We start from the raw sequence: 18312 nt of genomic DNA, 5'->3' as shown, positions 1-18312 counted from the left end.
CTAGCCTACCCAAGCATATATTTTGCTATTCAACAAACATCTATTTTTGTTAAATCTAAAAAAAAAAAAAAAAGTACATTTACTCAAATCACACAAATATCGTTCTTTATATTGATGTAATATTGCATATAGGATGGAGTACATCCAACTGTTTCAAATGACAGATGCTCCACAGTTCTGCCAATACTGTGAGTGTTTATTTATGTGGTCTGGTGATATTTGCATTCTGTGTGTTGTAGACTCACACTGGCCCAGGGGGAATGGAGGGAAAATGGTAGCTATTTGGTACGCAGGCATGTACACACATGTGTGCCTATGAGTGTAATTTCTCTAGTGTGGTTCGCAAACCATGCATTTTTTTTTACCAGATAGTGACATTTACAGTCTCTCAAGGTTATTTACAGGTCTGCAAGAAAATGTCAAATAATAGAGCTTCAAAATAATATGAATGTTTTTGCAATTCGGTACTTCTAAACCAAGGATTATTCTGGGTTTCCTCTTATTCTTGCACGCACACAAAATTTGTTAGTTGGTGTTTTTCTGTAAATGAATTAATGCTCTGCATCACTGGCAACTAAACAACCTGATTTCTGGTTGAGAGATGGCCAGAAGTTCCTGTTCTAAACTGTTTTTGCTTCAAGATCCAAATTTTAATAGTGGCCCAACAGAGAACAAAAATTGATTATCGTACAAAATCAAACCAAAATGAAACAATGATTTTTTTTTTTTTTTTATTAACGTAGAATTAATAGACGGTAAGAAGATATTTCTCCTACCTCTTATACTCCCAGTGGCTCCTGACTCATTTTAGGCTCCATTCCCAGATTAGAATTTTTTTCCCTTAGTGTCACAACGCCATTTATTCTTCTTAATATCATAAAAAACATATCTCAAAATACAGAATACAGATGTTACTTCCGTTGCTCAAATGAAACTTATTCATGGTGGTGTAAAAGCACCACTGCATTGTGTTTTTTTAACCAATTCATCAAAACCAATCAGTTCAGAACCAGACTTCATTCTTTCCGCTGATAACTCTTAGGAATACCACCCACACCCACCTACATCTCAGAAATGTAGTTTAATAGGATCCCTCTGGAATCCTGCAGGAATGCAGATCTCTAATCAGATCCACAGTGTGTTTGTTGAAGGACGGTTCTCTGTGTTACTCACATTGCCATGTTTTCCCTTCAGGTCTAGGTATGGAGAATATCGGCGGGATATTCGTGGTTCTGATATGTGGGCTCATAATAGCTGTTTTTGTAGCCATTATGGAGTTTGTGTGGTCCACGCGCCGGTCAGCCGAGACAGATGAGGTACGCCCTCACTCCCGTACTGGGTACTGCCCCGCCCGAAACCACAGACATGCACGAGTAGGTCACAATGCCAACCAGTCACGCCGTCTGTGTTTATGATGTAACTGTTTTATAGCTTTCAATTTATCGTACATATTTCTGCAGCTCAAACAGTGAGCATAGTGATAGCAAAAACAAGGTCCTTAGTTCGATTCCCAGGAATGCATCTGTAAAATATGTACCGTGAATGCAGTGTGTGCAAGTTGCTTTGGATAAAAACATCTGCCAGAATCATGTATGTAAATTTACTTAAAGTATTAAGTTGCTTAGAGTATGAATGAATGCTACTGTAGACCATTTTAGCATGTTCATTTATTTTAATGGAAATTTTTAGAACTGAAATTTTTTCTAAAGAAAATGCATGCCCATGCAACACTTACCATAATAGTGTATCACAGTCTTTGAGTTTCACAATATTTGAAAACAAAACATATTATATTCATTTTATTTTAGATAAATGGGAAAGTAAATCATGGTTGCTCTTGTTCTGAAAATTTTATTTTGCATACATTATTCAATACAGGTAATTTCTGTAGGTCAGCTGGCAGAACATGTCATTAGTAACGCCAAGGTCATAGGTTAGATTTCCCTGTGAGCACATTTACTGAAATCATATATATTTTCAATGCATTGTAAGTCGCTTTCGATAAAATCATCTTCCAAATGCATTTTTACACCTGTTTATTAGTCCACCAGAGAAACCCCTAACTCAGTGGTTCTCAACCAGGAGGCCAAGGCCCACTATGAGGCCTCAGCAAACTTCCTAAGGGCCCTCAAGATTACTTGAAATGATTTAAAGCTGCAGTCCGTAACTTTTTTTGGTTAAAATTTTTTGGCAAGTACATAACCAGCCACTGTTTAATCTCCAAATCTCCTTACCTTAGCCTGATTCACAGCGGTAAGCTCGTAATAATGTTTTCTAATTGGAGTGGTACTGGTAGGTTCAGTGGTAAATTTGAGCATGCAGCCGTTCATCTTTGCGTCATTACGTCATGTCTGTTCACATAAAGAATGAGTCCCAGCTAGTAGGCTATATCATGTGAGGATGCTACAGGTGGTGCATCATTTACAGCCTTTTCACACTGCAGCTGGAATAATTAAACTCATCATTTTGATGGTGGATTGTATGGTATGACAAATGGATAATTAGAGATTAGACTGTACAGAAACTGAAATCTACAGGTAATGCTAATACACACTAAATACACATAGTCACGCAATGCTGATGTTGTTAACATTAACAATTTGAGAACAAAGCATAACAATAATAATAACTTGGATGGTTTGATGTGATATGAGCTAAGCGATCGTTAGATTTAATCACCATTGGTAGTGGGATTTATTGTAGTGCTTTTTTTCTGGCAGATTTGTTACTTACTTGTTCAGATGACATTTTCCGGTGAAAATTCTTATTTTGGTCGTACTTCCAAGACTACAATCTGTGATTCCGAAGTACGTGTACAGTATCCACCGGTGTGGTGACTGACAGCCCCACATTCTCCTCAAAGCATTAGATTCATCCATGCTGAGGAGCCGTGCCGATGCACAACCCACATAAAGATGATAATTCCTCAAATAACTGCAATTGCAGGTTTTGAACAGAGATGGCGACAAAGAGGCAAAACGTACAGACTGCAGCTTTAAAATAAGATAAAAATTAAAATAGTGGGGCCTTCAAATAATGTTGTGGACAGTGGGGTCCTTGGAATCAAAAAGGTTGAGAAGCACTGCCCTAACTCTCAATGTATGTATCTCAATGTATGTAGTGATAATGATGCCCACTTTAGGTAAATGAGAAAATAATGTTCTGTTTTCATTTTACTCCAGTGCCATCATTTCATTTGGTCTTTTCTATTTATATATTTCCCTCCTGACTCTCTTTCCACTCTTCCTCCTCACTAAGGTGTCAGTATGTCAGGAAATGATGACTGAATTCAGGAACGTTATCTCCTGTAAAAAGAACTCTCGATTGCGGCGGCGCCGACCCCTCTCGTCGCAGGGCGTCCTTCGGCACCCAGCCCGTCTCCCTTTAGGAGCTCCCCGGCCCATACGGCTTGTGCGGGAGATGCGTCTTAGCAACGGCAAACTCTACAGTGGGACGGGGCCGTTAACCGGTGCCGCAGCAGGACCAGGACCAGGACCTGGTGGGGGCTCTGCGGAAATGGGCCCTGGCCCTCAGCGACTGCTGGAGGACCCTCTCAGTGCCAACGTCCCAAGCAGCACACCCGCTCTGGTCCCCACAGCGGTGCCCCGCGGCTGCACGCATGTGCGGGTGTGCCAGGAGTGCCGGCGGATCCAGAGCCTTCGCTCCACGTCCTCTTGTTCACGCATCTCGCCACTGGCCTCCGCCACATCATCTCTCCCACGTTTGCCGCCGCCGCCACCCCTCTCTGCCTCCAATACAAACACCGACAGCGAGGGTGGGAGCTCAGGCAGCCCACGCAGAGCCAAACCCGCACCCCCTCCGAGACCGGTGCCACCCACTAAAACTCCTTCTACTGATCTCCTCTGCAAGCAGGACTGAGACCGGCTTTTGTCTGGACAATAATTAATGTAAATGAGTGCTGGAGGACAGATGGAATGACTCTACCCACACCTCCAGTCAAAGTGACCTCTGGGATACTGCAAATAAAGGCCATTTTTGGATGCAAAATTACATTAATGGGCACTGAGTGAGAGAAAGATGATTCAGCCATCCGCTTCCTTTCCAAGTGTCTGGTTTAACACCACGTCATTCAGTGGCACACAGAGAGCCAGTGAGGTTTGGCATACTGTTGAGACTATGTAATGCATATCCCAAGAAAGTATGCTATGCAACATGTCATAAAGGGAAACATGGAGGGAAACTATAAGGACGGCTATCAGTTTTGCATAGAAGTACAGATCTTCTCCATGATTTGCAATGGGGGACTACACTCCTGTGAGAGGACGATGGAGTCTGTACCTAAAATGTGTGCACGTTGAACTGAAATGACTTAGGTGCAAATTCATTTTTTTTCTTTCTTTAAATAAGGGGGAAGGGTTACAATTCATTTTTATTCCTGAATTTCACTTCATTGGTTTCCTTTCTAGCTGTTTTCTTTGGTTTCATTCTTTTAATCCTTTTTTTAAAAATAGGATATCCTGTTTTTTCCCTCTTGTTAATTTCTCTAAGGAGTATATGGATTTTTGTAAGTTTTGATGGGTCGGGAATTGGATTTTCTGTTCTTCAACCTCTAAGATTACTCACCTGGTTTCAGTCTCTCATCTTCTGTCTTATTTAATTAAAACACCAGCTGTTAAAGGTTAAAATCAACATGAAACGGTATTAAATAAAAACAGTTTACTTCCATAATGTAATGCATTTCCAGGGTGGATCACGCAAAGTGAGCGTTTCAGACCTGAATGTCAGTGGAATGTGGAGGTCAAGTTCACCCTTGAGACCATCTCAGCAAATCCCAGTGGTAACATTGCCTTTTCAATTCTATAGTTATTTACTATTTTTGCCATAACTTTTATTGTAACGTAAACCGGCATTAAATTGCTGCGTTAACTAATGGCAAGACTTTAGAAAGGCTGCGTTATTGTACCTAGTACGGTAGTCTACAATAATGCCAGTTTGGCTATTGGTTAACATTAACTAATAGCCCGCACAGATGCTGTCAGCCGAACAGGAAAGTCATTTCAGAAATGAGAAAGTTACATTTATATCAAAAGTTATAATATTCAAGCAATTTTTTTCCCTTTAGAATAACGTGCACTGGTGAATCGTTCACAATAAGACCAAGAATGTGTGTTGGGAAACTAAATAGGATCGGTTTTGATTTCATGTTGATTTTAACAAGCTCCCCATCGATATTTGCAACTCGTAAGTACACAGAGAAATATTTCTCATCCCTGGAACAAGGACAACAACAACAAGACAAGACAGAAAACCCTTTATGAACCTGAAGGGGCATTTATCTGATTATGTGAGAGGACAATTAATGATGTTTTTCATTACAGAACTAAATGAGCCTCTATCATGAATGGTTTTTTGAAGTGCACTAGAAGTTGCTGTCTGGGTGCTTGTGAGATGCCAATATCCATTTATATCCAAAGTGTAAACATAGCAGCCCTGTTTAGAATCTGCAGCATTATAACATTTGTATGTTGGTGCTTTATGATTGTATGTGTGAGTGAGTGAGTGTGTGTGTGTGTGTGTGTGTGTGTGTGTGTGTGTGTGTGTGGGTGTGTGTCAAAGAGAGATGAAAATATGATAGTCATTTTTTAATTCAAAGCTGATTTTTTTTCTCATTAATTTTCAAAGATTTCTATACCAGTGCTTGAAGAATCACACCCACGATTAAGCAAACGATTCAGATTGTATTGTTATTAATATTCCAATAAAACTGTGGGGTTATGTAGGAGGGCTGTTACCCTCTTTCGTTAAATATATAGACACATGTTTGGAATAAAACAGAGTGATTCAAACTGTGACTTTTGCACTTGATGGTTGTTTCTATTTGGTTAAAAATTCTCAAGCAGTTTGATCGTTTTATAAAAAAAAAATCATTCTCACTAACTTATATTATTTGTCATACATAATCGTTTCGAATAATACAAAGTTTCGAATACTTTTTAATCCTCACAGTGTGACACGACAAGTTAATTATAATTCTGCGATAAACGATAAATCATAATTGTTTTTGTCATACTAACCTGCAACCACAAACATTTGATAAACAACAGGACATTTTGTCTGGCACTTTTTTTGAAATTGACCCTTCGCAAAGACCTGTCCCCCTTAGTTACTGTTGCTTTGTCCGACAGCCATGGCGCTGTCACGCCACACAGAATGAAAAATAAACAAAGTCCCAGCTTTCAAAGTATGTAGTTTTTTTTTAAGAAATTCAAACAATAAATACAGTTTTGTGGCTCTTTAATGTGTCGTGACAGATTGCTGTAACGCCTCAGTTCAAGCGGCTCGTGAACCGATCATCTCTTCCTACTAGTTAATTTATAGCATCAAATAAACATGAATGAACATCAGAAGGAATGTTGTTTAAAACGTGGAAAGACGTCAGTACACATCATTTTTCAAGTCCACCGAGGTTAATCTTCTGACTGCTTTCTCAGACAAAATGGCGGATTCGGCGTTATGATTGGTTAGATCGCCTGTCAATCAAACTCCCGACTGAATTATAAAAACAACCACTCTCTCCTCTCAGATGATTCCTTTCCACCAACCGTCAAACCTTCAGACACAGCCTATCTCTGTGGAGTCCTGCCGTGTGGCCCCGCCCATAGTGAAATCTCATTGGTCCAAAATCCCACTCCACTTAATTTTTCTCCACAACGTTGAATTCTTTGTAACTAAGCAAGATATAAACATCAAATATTTCATAATAGAGTTATTATAGTAGATGTTTTAATAGTTCCTACGTTTTTTGGAGGGCTCATACAAGACGTTTAATGTTCTTTCTCTTTCTACATTCGTGACAGCTCACGAACCATCAGTTAGTCCCTAGTGAGTTTTTTTTTACATGACGTGAACGCATAGACAGTAAAAGAAAGCGTGAACGCAGCTTGAACATCAGACGTGTTTGTTTCATGCCGTGCAGCATTTTCACTTTCACTGTGGGTTGGCAAATTACTTCTGTCACGCCGGGTTAGGGCACAATTGTTGTTGCATCTCAGTGCATGTACCTACATAATCGAATATATCCAATATGCTTAACAATTAAATGTTTATGCATTCTAAGAAGGACAAGCACAGGTGAGTCACACTACACTTCACACTTTACACTTTATTTAACCAAATATATGCACTAGCCAGATGTCACGACCTGTTCAACACATTTTCAGATGTCCAGGATAGACGATATTAAAGCATTTCCACACATATTCTTAAGGATACTTGACATTTGCTCATGAATTACATAAGGGCAGCCAAGGGGATATGATAAGATGACTAAACAGAGCAGATGTCCTGATTTTGTGATTTTATATGCGACAGAGAGAAAGTGGTTGAAATAACTGTACAAAACTGCCTTCCAGTGGTTGGCAGAAGCATTACCCCACTGATGATGCATTCATTGAGATGTTCTCAGGCTAATACAGAGTGTTCCTATGTGATGTTTTGGGTGTCTGAGGCAAAATGAGAGAACATAGAAGCACAGGCTGGCTTAGGGGAAAATACAGAAAAGAACAAAATGAGAGTCTATTTTTAAAAATGTCCTCTATTGGAAGCAACAAAACAGTATATATATATATATAGAGAGAGAGAGAGAGAGAGAGAGAGAGAGAGAGAGAGATGCTGTAATCATGAATTTAATAACAGACGTGTTGTGCTCCTAATGTGATCCCTAACATTTTTGTCAAGTGGATTTTAAATGAAACTTTCAAACAAATTAAAATGCATACATTTTGTAGGTAAAAAAGTGTTTGTCTAAAATGCTCTGACTTTAAAATGAATATTTAAAATTTAAATATTTGTTTTATTATAATAATTTTTCTTTCAACTGTTTGACTTTAATTAAAGGTTAGATTTTGTGAATATTTCAGTGAAAGTCTAAATGGAGAAATTGCAAAAACAAATAGTCAGTTTTGTTCGTATTTACTAGGGTGTCAATATTTGTGGAGCCCACTGTAAATGTTGTTGCATTTTTCCCATGGGATAGAAAAATTTATTGGTGGCCAATTTCAGCTGATTTTTAGTTATTATTACAAAATGAAATGTTACCTAACATTTTCTAGCTACTGGAAATCTTACATTTGCTTAAAAATATAAGTAGTTAAAGGCACAATATGTAACATTTTTGCAGTAAAATATCCAAAAACCACTAGGCCAGTGTTATATATTTTGTTCAGTTGAGTACTTACAGCTCTTTACCTCCATTGACTTCCATAGTATGGAGAAACTATTTGTAAATAGTGAGAAAATCATGATTTTAACCAAGGGTACGGGACATGTCCGGGAGTCACCTGTAAATGGCGTCATATCCGCGTTACCCTCGGTTTCCGGTTTTATTTTGTAGAAACCATGGAAACACCAAAGACACTTTAAAATATTACATGTTTTATTAGACAAGGGAACCACTTTTTGGTTAAATTAATAGACAGATTATTGTTATATAGCTCAACACGTTTAGTCTTATTGTTTAAATCTAGTTCTCCTGATTTTCCGAGAGTACCATGCCTCAGAGAAAAACACTATTTTGTCAAGTAGCTAACATAGCATAATAAAATGCAGTAATACAGTAATACAGCATTTTCTCCAACATACAATACGTTTTAAAATTAATTGCATGCCATTTACCAACACAAGCCATCCAGCATTTAAGATGATCTCTCATTAGCAATAGTTCCAGCGGCCTCGTTTCTGCTTGGACACCACTCGCCCTGCTCTGCTTCATACTACAGTAACGTTAATAATCGCATCCATGAGCATGATTTCTGCCGAGTCCCGACCCGATTCTTTTCCACCGACTGTGAGCTGAAGATGACATTTCCCAAGATTTCGCGCTCAAACTCTTTGTTTTGAATAGGCGACATCTAGCTGCGAAAATCTACATATTGCAGCTTTAAAGTTTTTCTCCCATTTGGTCATGTTGTATCTTGTTTCCTGTCGCCCCTCCAATGAAAAAGATGCATGGTGTCCCTGATGTATCTTGTGGAAGTGGTGAAAAATTGACAATGTTATTTGGTGGTATTTATTTTTGATGTTTGTAATTATGATATTCTATTTCTGACAGAAGGTACTATCATGATTTTCTTTTTGTTTTCTTTATTTCTTAGTCCTGGAATCTTAGATGTGTCAGAAATTGAAGAGGTAGATGTGAAGAATCCCGATTAATCAAAAAATAAAAGAAATGGTAAATCTGAATAATGATCCTGAATAAAAAGCACAGTCAAAATGACGATTCTTGAGACCTGGACAAAACATTTTTCCTTAAATTGTCCCAAAATGATGGCATTGCATTATCCCTTACTATCCCTTAATCGGCACATCTGACAGTAGCTCTTCAAACTATATCTATGTTTTGTAAAAATATAATATATAATATAGACAACTTTCAGCTGGCCTTCAGCAGTAACACGTTTCAAAATGTGTATTAACCTGATTTTTTTTTTTTCCCTGAAGGGTAAAATATGTCTAATTTGGGGCCCTGTACTAGATAAGAAAACATGTGACGGCAAGTCAATTCGCTCAGTTCCCATATGCAACACCCTTGGGCAGCTATTAGCTGGGGGTAGACATAAATCAGAAAGTGGTAGGAAAAATGTGTTATCTTAAGGTAATTGTTTTTAGTGAACTGCCAGCAGTGTTGTTCCACTGTCATTCAGCTCTCCAGGGGATCGTTGTAAGAAGTATGAACACCTGTAAACGTTCATAGATGGTCATGTATTTCACAGGCATCTGTCTCTGTAAGGTGTTCTTGCAGAACTGAGCGCAGCTGCCGTGTCCTTTGACTGCAGGAAGGACCTGCAGCATATGGCAGGTGGGCAGATGCAATATAGAATTAAACAGATGAACCCTCAAATGTTCCTACACAAAAACTAAGAAAATATTTTTTGTTGTTGTTGTTGTTTAAAAGGATAGTTTACCCCAAAATGAAAATTCTGATCATTCCAAACATGTATGAGTTTCTTTTTTCTGCTGAACACAAAAGAAGATATTTGGAAGAATGTCGATAACCAAACAGTTGATGACTTCCACAGTATTTTTTTTTCTCCATACTATGGAAGTCAATGGAGGTAAAGAGCTGCAAGCAGTGATTCTCTCATGATGCCAAGTAAGAGAGAATGTAAATACATTAATGTATTACAATTATAATACAATTACATTAATTGACATTGACAAGAAAAACAGAAAAGAACTGCTTTTTGATTACAAAAACCATTATCGTTAACAACTCCCATAATGATATTGAAGTCAGATCCCTAATATCAATTACTAACATTATATTGCCTGCTGTTCCTTTAGTGCTATACACCCATGTGCAAGAAATTTCTCATTTTGACACTAGGAGTCAGTAGAAGCCAGATTATCCTCTTCCCCGCGTTTTTTATTATATTAACACTTCAGTGTTAATATAACAGCCAAAATTTAGCTTTGTACTGGAGAACAGCCATAATTAGGCTATTTATATAGATATTTTGTTTAATTCGATGTTTAATTTGTTTAATTCTCTATCTATGGCATGGTGTTCGACCTTTTTGGACCTCAGACCGCCCCTTTAATTTTTTTTATATATATATAATATCACCTGACATGTCTGTTCAGTGAAATAAGGGGTTGTTAGAAGTTGGTGTGGCTTTTTGTTTGGGGGTGGAGCAAAGCCATGGGACACATTGCCACCATTTGGTAAGATAAATATCACTCTTTAACATGTTTAAGTTAAAATAACTTTATATAAAAAATATTTGCATGTGCATCAGTATGTAAAGAAGTATGTTTAATTGTTTAAAGATTTTTTTTTTAAAACTTTTTTTTTTTTTGTTTTTTTTTTTGTGCAGTTAGGCCATTTTTGTTCAGGCAATATCATAAGGTTAGGACATTCATAGTGCATTCATGTCCTCCTTGGAATTTTGTTTTTACAAGCTCGGAAAACTCAAAGAATGAGCATTATGTGTATAATTTATGTTTTATTATTACTATTATCATGTGCAGCCAACTTGGATGGCTTGAGGGTGAGTAAAGCTTGGGGTAATTTTCATTTTAAAGAGAACTAATCCTTTAATTTCTTTTGATGAGTTGATGTAAAAACATGTTGTCATAACTTACTGATTGTCACTGTCATGTTCTGTTTGTTTTGATTTTCATTCTGTCACATGTGCTCCTTTGTTCTGTTTTCCCGCCACAATCGGTCACCATGGATACTGCACTAATCATCACAGCTGTCTGTCATTTGAGTTAATCATCAGTGTGTGTATATAAGTTCCTGTTATTCCTTAGTTCAGTGTCGGGTCTCGTATTTACTTGTGTTGTGTGCCGTTCCATTCCTGCCTAGACTTTGTCGTCTCCTGTTGGATTATCAAGTAAAGACTGTTTTGAGTGTTATCTTCTTCGTTGTGTGTTATGATTACAACCGGCACGTTACAGAAGACCCGATCTAGATGAGATAAGCGGCATGTTTTTGTTGTTAGTGGGTGGTTGTTTTTTTTTCTGGATTTTTCAATGGACCACTTCACAGCAGTGGAACTGCTATGCCTTGAGCAGAAGGACTGCTCCCTTGAGGCGCATTTGGAAGATTTTCTCCGCCTCGTACCAGCTACAACTTTCCTGGACAACTGCCTCTGCACCTTCCTATATGCCGGCCTCAACACCGCCACCAAAGAGCAGCTCTCCGGGGAAGGGCCTCGAGGGAGCTTCCTTGAATACATAGAGTGGGTGCTGGTGTCCTGTGGATCACCGCTCACAGTGGACATCATTGACAATGACGACACCAGCCCCACTAGCTACCCAGTGCCCAGCCATCAACACCCTGACTGTGAGGATCGGCAGCATGAGCCCACCGCAGACCGCGAGAGGGACTTTGCCGGAATGTTCGAGCCAGCGCCAACGGGATCGACCAAGCAGAACATCACCACGGAGCCTGAGCAACGCGGGACTGACCAGGTGTGCGAGTCGGCTGCACCATCCGTCGCCGATGGAATTCTAGTGGAGTACGAGGGTATGGAAGTGAGCCCCACCCACCCTCCCGCCACTGAGAGTGAGTTATTGGTAAGCACTGGTGACACTTATTTTGATTTAGGAGAGGTTAATCTTCTGCCTGTTCTACTACCGTCCGAATCTGCCTGTTACATATCCAATTCTCTGGCCCCACCCAACCTCCCTCTCCCACCACCTCTCAAATCATTTTGAGACTTTTCTATTTTTTTTTGAGGGATTTCATGGTGCTCTCCAAACCCCTCTTCAGTCCCCAGCCATGCCTGTCACCCAGCCATCGCTGTCTCCCATCAGCCCTTCAGTTTCTCCTCCATCTCCTCTCAGTGGCGTGGATCCACCTCGGGACTGCTGGGAGCCACCTCCTCCTGGGCGTGAGGAGCCCGTGGCTCCACCTCTGCCCTCCAGATCCCTGCTTCCACCTTGGGGGGGGTCATCGCTGCGGCGCGGTCGCCCAGGCCTCCTCCCAGTTAGCCGTCCACCTCCAGTACCACCTTCAGCATCTGCCGTTTTACCACCACTTCGGCCACCTCCAGAACCCCCTCCAGCCCTCCCTCCTTAATGTTACTTCACGGCGCAAGGACGCGCCTACCGGGAGGGGGGGGGTACTGTTACGTCACCGTCATGTTCTGTTCTGTTTGTTTTGATTTTCATTCTATCACATGTGCTCCTTTGTTCTGTTTTCCCGCCACAATCAGTCACCATGGATACTGCACTAATCATCACAGCTGTCTGTCATTTGAGTTAATCATCAGTGTGTGTATATAAGTTCTTGTTATTCCTTAGTTCAGTGTCGGGTCTCGTATTTACTTGTGTTCTGTTCCGTTCCTGCCTGGACTCTGTCTTCTCCTGATGGATTATCAAGTAAAGAGTGATTTGAGTGTTATCATCTTCGTGTGTTATGATTACAACTAGCACGTTACACTCATCATATTCATTAGATTAGATTTAGAAATAAGAGTGATCTATTTTCTCCTGTATCCTATTCTTCCACTGTATACAGGCGTAAATATGCATTTCCTTCAGCCTGAGGCTTATTCATTTAACTTTTGGTGTGAAGGGGCCTTAACATTTGCAAAAAATAGAACTTTTTTTATATATATGAAATTATTTATGTATATGAAAAAACAAGAAATGTAATGCATTACTTTTCATAAAAAGTAACTAAGTAGCGCACTTTTTTTTTTTTTTTTTTTTTTTTAAAGGAGTAACGCAAAACTGTAATGCATTACTTTTAAAAGCAACGTTCCCCAACACTGTCCAAAAGTGATATAGTGTTGGTAAAGACGTTAATATTGCTCTTTGGTTCATAATTCAGAACAAAATTAAAAAGATGTGTAGTTTTATTAATTTAGGTTAATTTTCATTATAAATACCCTAATTTATGTTGTGTTGTATATTCCCTTGGAAAACATTTCTGCTGTTTTTTTACAAAATGCCTAATGTGGGACACTTTGAGTCTAGTGTTTGTAGGTCCCCCATAAATACATGAATGCCAGTGAAACTATGGGTTAGCCAAAGTTGTGGTGTCATGTGATCAAAATTACATGACCTCTCAAATGTCTAGTCATATATGAGGGTGGAGCAATCATCAAACAGGAAGCACCTTGTGTGAAGAAGACCACCCAAAGGTCAATGACATAAAGTTTTGACAAACTTGATATTAAGGAGTATAAATTAATTTTAAACAAACTACTTTTTGACCTTATGTGCTTATGAAATATTTGTCCATCAAAAAATATTATGTATAAACTATATTTATACTATTATATATTTAGGGGGATACTATTTATACTATTATATATTTAGGGGGAATGTGGTTTGGAAAAGTGGGACAGTATGATTAGCCTAATGAGTACTTCAGTCAGTAAAAATTGTGTGTTGGGGCATGGTTTGTGGGACAAAAAATTTTTATTTACAGGGTTTGTGCAATATTAGAATGCTGTTACTGCAGATGTTTAAGGTCAGGGTACATTTTTATTTTGGGCGGATGGCGGTTTGAAGGCTCTTGAAAACCTATAAAGCCATTCTATTTAATTTTATGCATGATTAATTCAATTAAATGTATTTCAGATCACAACGGCAAAGGGAAAAAAAGACAGGGCGAGATTGTCAGATGCAGAGACAGAAGCAGAATCAGGGAAAGGATAAGAGAAAGAAACTAAATCAGTGGAGGCAGGACAGGATGAAAGTAGCCATAGACACTATGTATATAATTTCTTTTATGAATGTGTTTTCTGCATTTTCACTTTTGATTTGATTAGGACACATCCTGGGTTTTTTTTAAATGGTATTGGTTTGGATTTAATGTTTTGGCTGCACATCGCAATATGTCAGAGAAGTCTCAAATGCAAAAAAATGTCCCACCCACTTTTGTTGTTATAAGTAAAATGAACTAGAGAATAGTCAGGAATTCTAACTCTTTTCTATCTACATAGCATAACATAGGCATATGATATTAGTTGCTCAATGTCTTTATAATAAAATGCATCAAACTATCATAGTGTATCATTTGTCTGATGATGTTCAATTATCCATGTTTCATCCATCCATAACCAAGAGAATTACTAACTTAAGAAAATTTCACTATTCTACATGAATCAAGGTGATTTTGGCCCTTTTTCATAGACTTTTCAGTGTCCCACATTAGGAAGCTGCAGATTGTCTCAGACGACTTGCACTAAGAGCACTAATATGTCTATAATTTCTTTTATGAATGTGTTATCTACATTTTCTCTTTTGATTTGATTAGGATATATCCTGGTGTTTTTAAAATGGTATTGGTGTGGATTTATTGTTTTGGCTTCACATTGTAATATGTCACAGAAGTCTCAAATGCAAAAGAAATGTCCCACTTTTTTTTTTTTTCTTCTTACGGATGGACTGATGTCTATTGAAAGAAAGCAGACAGAGTGTTTGCTTAACAGAATACAGAAAACTACTGTTGGACCAGTGAATAATCAGAATAAAATTTATATTGCCAATCAATAAAATGGATTAATCGATTGATTTTCTCTGTTAATCATGGCCTGGTATCATGGTGTGACAGAGATGTTTGAATCTGGGTGCAGTTGCCTCTCTGCCTCTCCTCAGTCTGGCTTTTGGTCAAGCCACAGAGGAAGCAATTTTGCATGATGGCATGTTTTCTGCATTAACTTTCAACTTCCTTTTTCAGGGGAGATGGGGCACATCAACCAACATCGACCAATTTGGTCTGTCTTGGCACAATCCATGGTTCTCTTCTCTCCAGAGCCTGTAACTGACGTGAAGATTTCGTCCAATCTACCTGAAGCTGTAGAGTTCAACAGCACTGTGATTCTGACCTGCTCTGCCAAAGGCTCCTTCACTTACAGGTGGTTGAATGGTTCAGACCCTTTGGTGGCGGACGGCACGCATACGAAACTGAACCCAACTACTGGCAATGAGCTAACTATTACCGAAGTTCGCCGTACAGATCTAAGAGGACCCATCGTCTGCATAGCAGAGAATGCACTGGAGTCAGGGAGGAGTGCTCCCTTCAATCTTACTGTGAGCTGTACGTACCTGATCACACCCACACATGCACATAAATAAATACACAACCACCTGAAAAGATAAGAAGCGCTTCTGTGTTTCATGCTAACACAGGAGCCGGCCAATAATGAGTCGCCTTTCTGACGCAGAACAGTCTCTTTAAACTTAGGCTATCAATGTTTTAAAAACATTTTTGGTTTGAAATAGGAAGCACTGGCCAAAAGATAAACTATCCACATCCACAAATATATCCTCCTCATTTAAAGATAACATTTGCGGTACCTTGATAAAATGGAGGATGTGAAATTATGTTGTACAACTAGCATGGCACGTTTGATGTTTTTCTTCTAGTGAAAACTTAATTCTTGGTTATTTCATATTGAGCCTTTTATGTCAAAAACTAGAATAGCATTTCATAAAAAATGGAATGGGAGGTTTTAAGACTTTAATCTTAAATTGATCAAGAATCCCGGAAACATAGCTGCCTTGCAAACACTTTACATTTTTTCACTTTACACTTCTTTTCATCATCGCCTTTTGTCCTTGTGTGTCTAGATGGCCCTGAGAAAATTGCGGTGACGCAGACTCCAACTGATTCATTCTTTAAGAAAGGCTCTAACTTAACACTCACATGCTCAGCCGATTCTGACCCTCCCACTCAGCTCCGGTGGATGTTTAATGGGGCAGAGCTGCTTCAGAAGGCCATCGTCACCATCCCCAATTTAGAGGAAAAACACAGCGGCAACTATAGCTGCGTGGCCTACAACGCGAAGACCAACCGCAACGTTGTCTCAACGGTTGCTTCGGTGACTGTTCTGGGTAAGTCAAAAGCTTAAAGTCATGTCAGTGCTTTGAATACAAATGGACGTTCCATCAAGTGAACATAGTGCTACTATTACAGCATTTTTAATATAAATACATTCCGAACATTCTTAAAAATACACTACCATTGAAAAGTTGGAGTCAGTATGATTTTTTTTTTTTTTTATTCAGCAAGGATGTCCTAAATTGATCAAAAGAGACTGTTAAGACATTTCTAATATTGCAAGGCTATTTCAAATGACTCAGGAATTCTAGTGAAAAATGGTTCTTTTTTAAACCTATGGCGCTGCATAGAACCATTATTGTTTTTAAGAGTGCAAATTGTAGCTATCCATGAAGAGGAACTAATATATTTGCTTAGAAGGACAATGGAAACAAAACTGAAATGAGACTCATGCCCTAAATTTCAAGTCTTCTGAAATCATACGATAGCTTTAAGTGAGGAACAGATATAAATTTAGACATCATTTTGACATCTCCCCTAGCCCTCCTTAGTGACCTTTTCAATGAATCAGTTGATCTGGTTCACAAAACCACTTTGAATGTTTTGTTCGCTAAATCAGTGAATCAATCATATGTTTGTTTGTTTTTTTCTTTTATTGTAAATTGAATGTGCATTTTCATCATTTGTAAAGCTTGAAAGCTTTAGCGCCCATTTTGCAAAAAAGAGCAGCCTGCATGGAAATAACTGCTGTCAGTCTGTTTGTCTTTATTCAAAATGGCTCCCTAATTTACAAGTGCTTTTAAAAGATGAACCTGTTCCTCTGCTTTACTTTGAGGTCTGTCTCGGCTCACGCTGGTGGGTAGAAGTTTCAGGCATGTTCTGCTTTCTTTGATTGAGGGCAGATTGATTTTACACGGCTTACATGTTTTCCCCTGAAGTGTTTCCATGTGTGTGAAACAAGCAAGCTGAAGAAAGCAGAAAACAAACTGTCTGATGTCATATATGTTTTGGGCAGGTACCACTTGGACAAGGGTTCAGTCTCAGAATACCAGCTTCTGCTTGGAGTGATCTGGCAGTGTGTGTCGACTGTCAAATCATTTTTTGGATTCCACACATTAGTTCTGCCTCTTACTTGAAAAAGAGCTCAATCAACCACCAACACAAGGATCAACTCAAAAATGGCTTTACTTTAAATATTCAATAAACATTTTACAATCTCGATTGACTTGCAATCTGTTGATTTTACTTCCATTCACATCCATTCAACTCCAGTTTCAGGATTGATTAGAACAGTTTTCCAACAGATGACCTTAAGTTAATTTGACTGAAGTTAGATAATTGACTTGAATCAGAAACTGACGTTGTTTAACAGAGATTCAGTTAGCCAGTATAGAGTTCGCAGTGCAGAATTCACAGATGAAATTTTCCTCAAATTTATATAAACGGTATATTTGCGTATAAAGTTGGGTATCATAGTGTTTTTACGATTCCCGGTCCCGGGAAAAGTACCGCAAGAACATTTGGAAAGCAAACGACTTCTTATGCTTTTGAAATGCTCTCGCTGTACTTTGATGTCATATGCCAATCTGTCTGTGCATCACTGATGCATCTCAAACAAGCCTATTTTTGTCCTGTCCCATCCCAATCATGTGATTAATAGTGATTTTGTTTCCCATCCCGCGGGATTCCCGAAAAAATGTCAGCCTCTAGTATCCAGTATTGCTCTGGAGACTGTAAGCTGGATCACAAACAGTCGGTACTGATCCATCCTATAACAGCTTTTTAGCAAAACCTTTGTTTCAGATTATCCTTTTGTATTGACATTCATTCACAAAGCAGTCTTGTGTACAATTATTTGCACAGACATAAATGAATTTAGGTATATGGGGGCACATTCCCTTCAAAAATAAAACTAATCCACAGAGTCTTCAGTGGCTCTGATGTCAGGAGTACATGGAGACTGTTATGTTCACTCTTACATCCAACAACAAAACACCTCAATCGCTTATGAGACATTCTTGTCGCTACAGCTGCTCCAGCCTGGAGAA

The 18312-nt window shown here is 38.8% G+C and overlaps 2 protein-coding genes across 4 annotated transcripts in view; both read left to right on the top strand.

The window, feature by feature from the left end:
• The window catches only part of LOC125275804 (glutamate receptor ionotropic, kainate 5), a 53943-nt gene extending 48130 nt beyond the window's left edge, over nucleotides 1-5813 (top strand). For 2 of the 3 annotated variants that reach the window (XM_048203082.1, XM_048203084.1), the window contains 2 exons: nucleotides 1195-1373; nucleotides 3259-5813. In XM_048203082.1, the coding sequence (XP_048059039.1) occupies nucleotides 1195-1373; nucleotides 3259-3879 (800 nt within the window). In that variant the 3' untranslated portion in view covers nucleotides 3880-5813. The remainder of the gene's footprint in view (nucleotides 1-1194; nucleotides 1374-3258) is intronic. The other variant, XM_048203083.1, reaches the window with a different exon arrangement.
• Nucleotides 5814-6679: 866 nt separating this feature from the next.
• On the top strand, nucleotides 6680-17526 carry LOC125275803 (carcinoembryonic antigen-related cell adhesion molecule 8-like). Its single transcript, XM_048203081.1, has 4 exons — nucleotides 6680-7092; nucleotides 15161-15520; nucleotides 16054-16317; nucleotides 17280-17526. Exons 1-4 carry the CDS (start codon nucleotides 7017-7019, stop codon nucleotides 17330-17332), a joined length of 753 nt encoding a protein of 250 aa, XP_048059038.1. The 5' UTR covers nucleotides 6680-7016; the 3' UTR covers nucleotides 17333-17526.
• Nucleotides 17527-18312: the final 786 nt, after the last annotated feature.

This window comes from Megalobrama amblycephala, linkage group LG9 (genome assembly GCF_018812025.1).
Source record: "Megalobrama amblycephala isolate DHTTF-2021 linkage group LG9, ASM1881202v1, whole genome shotgun sequence".
NCBI classification, from domain to species: Eukaryota; Metazoa; Chordata; class Actinopteri; order Cypriniformes; family Xenocyprididae; genus Megalobrama; species Megalobrama amblycephala.
This window is presented reverse-complemented; position numbering and strand designations above follow the sequence as displayed.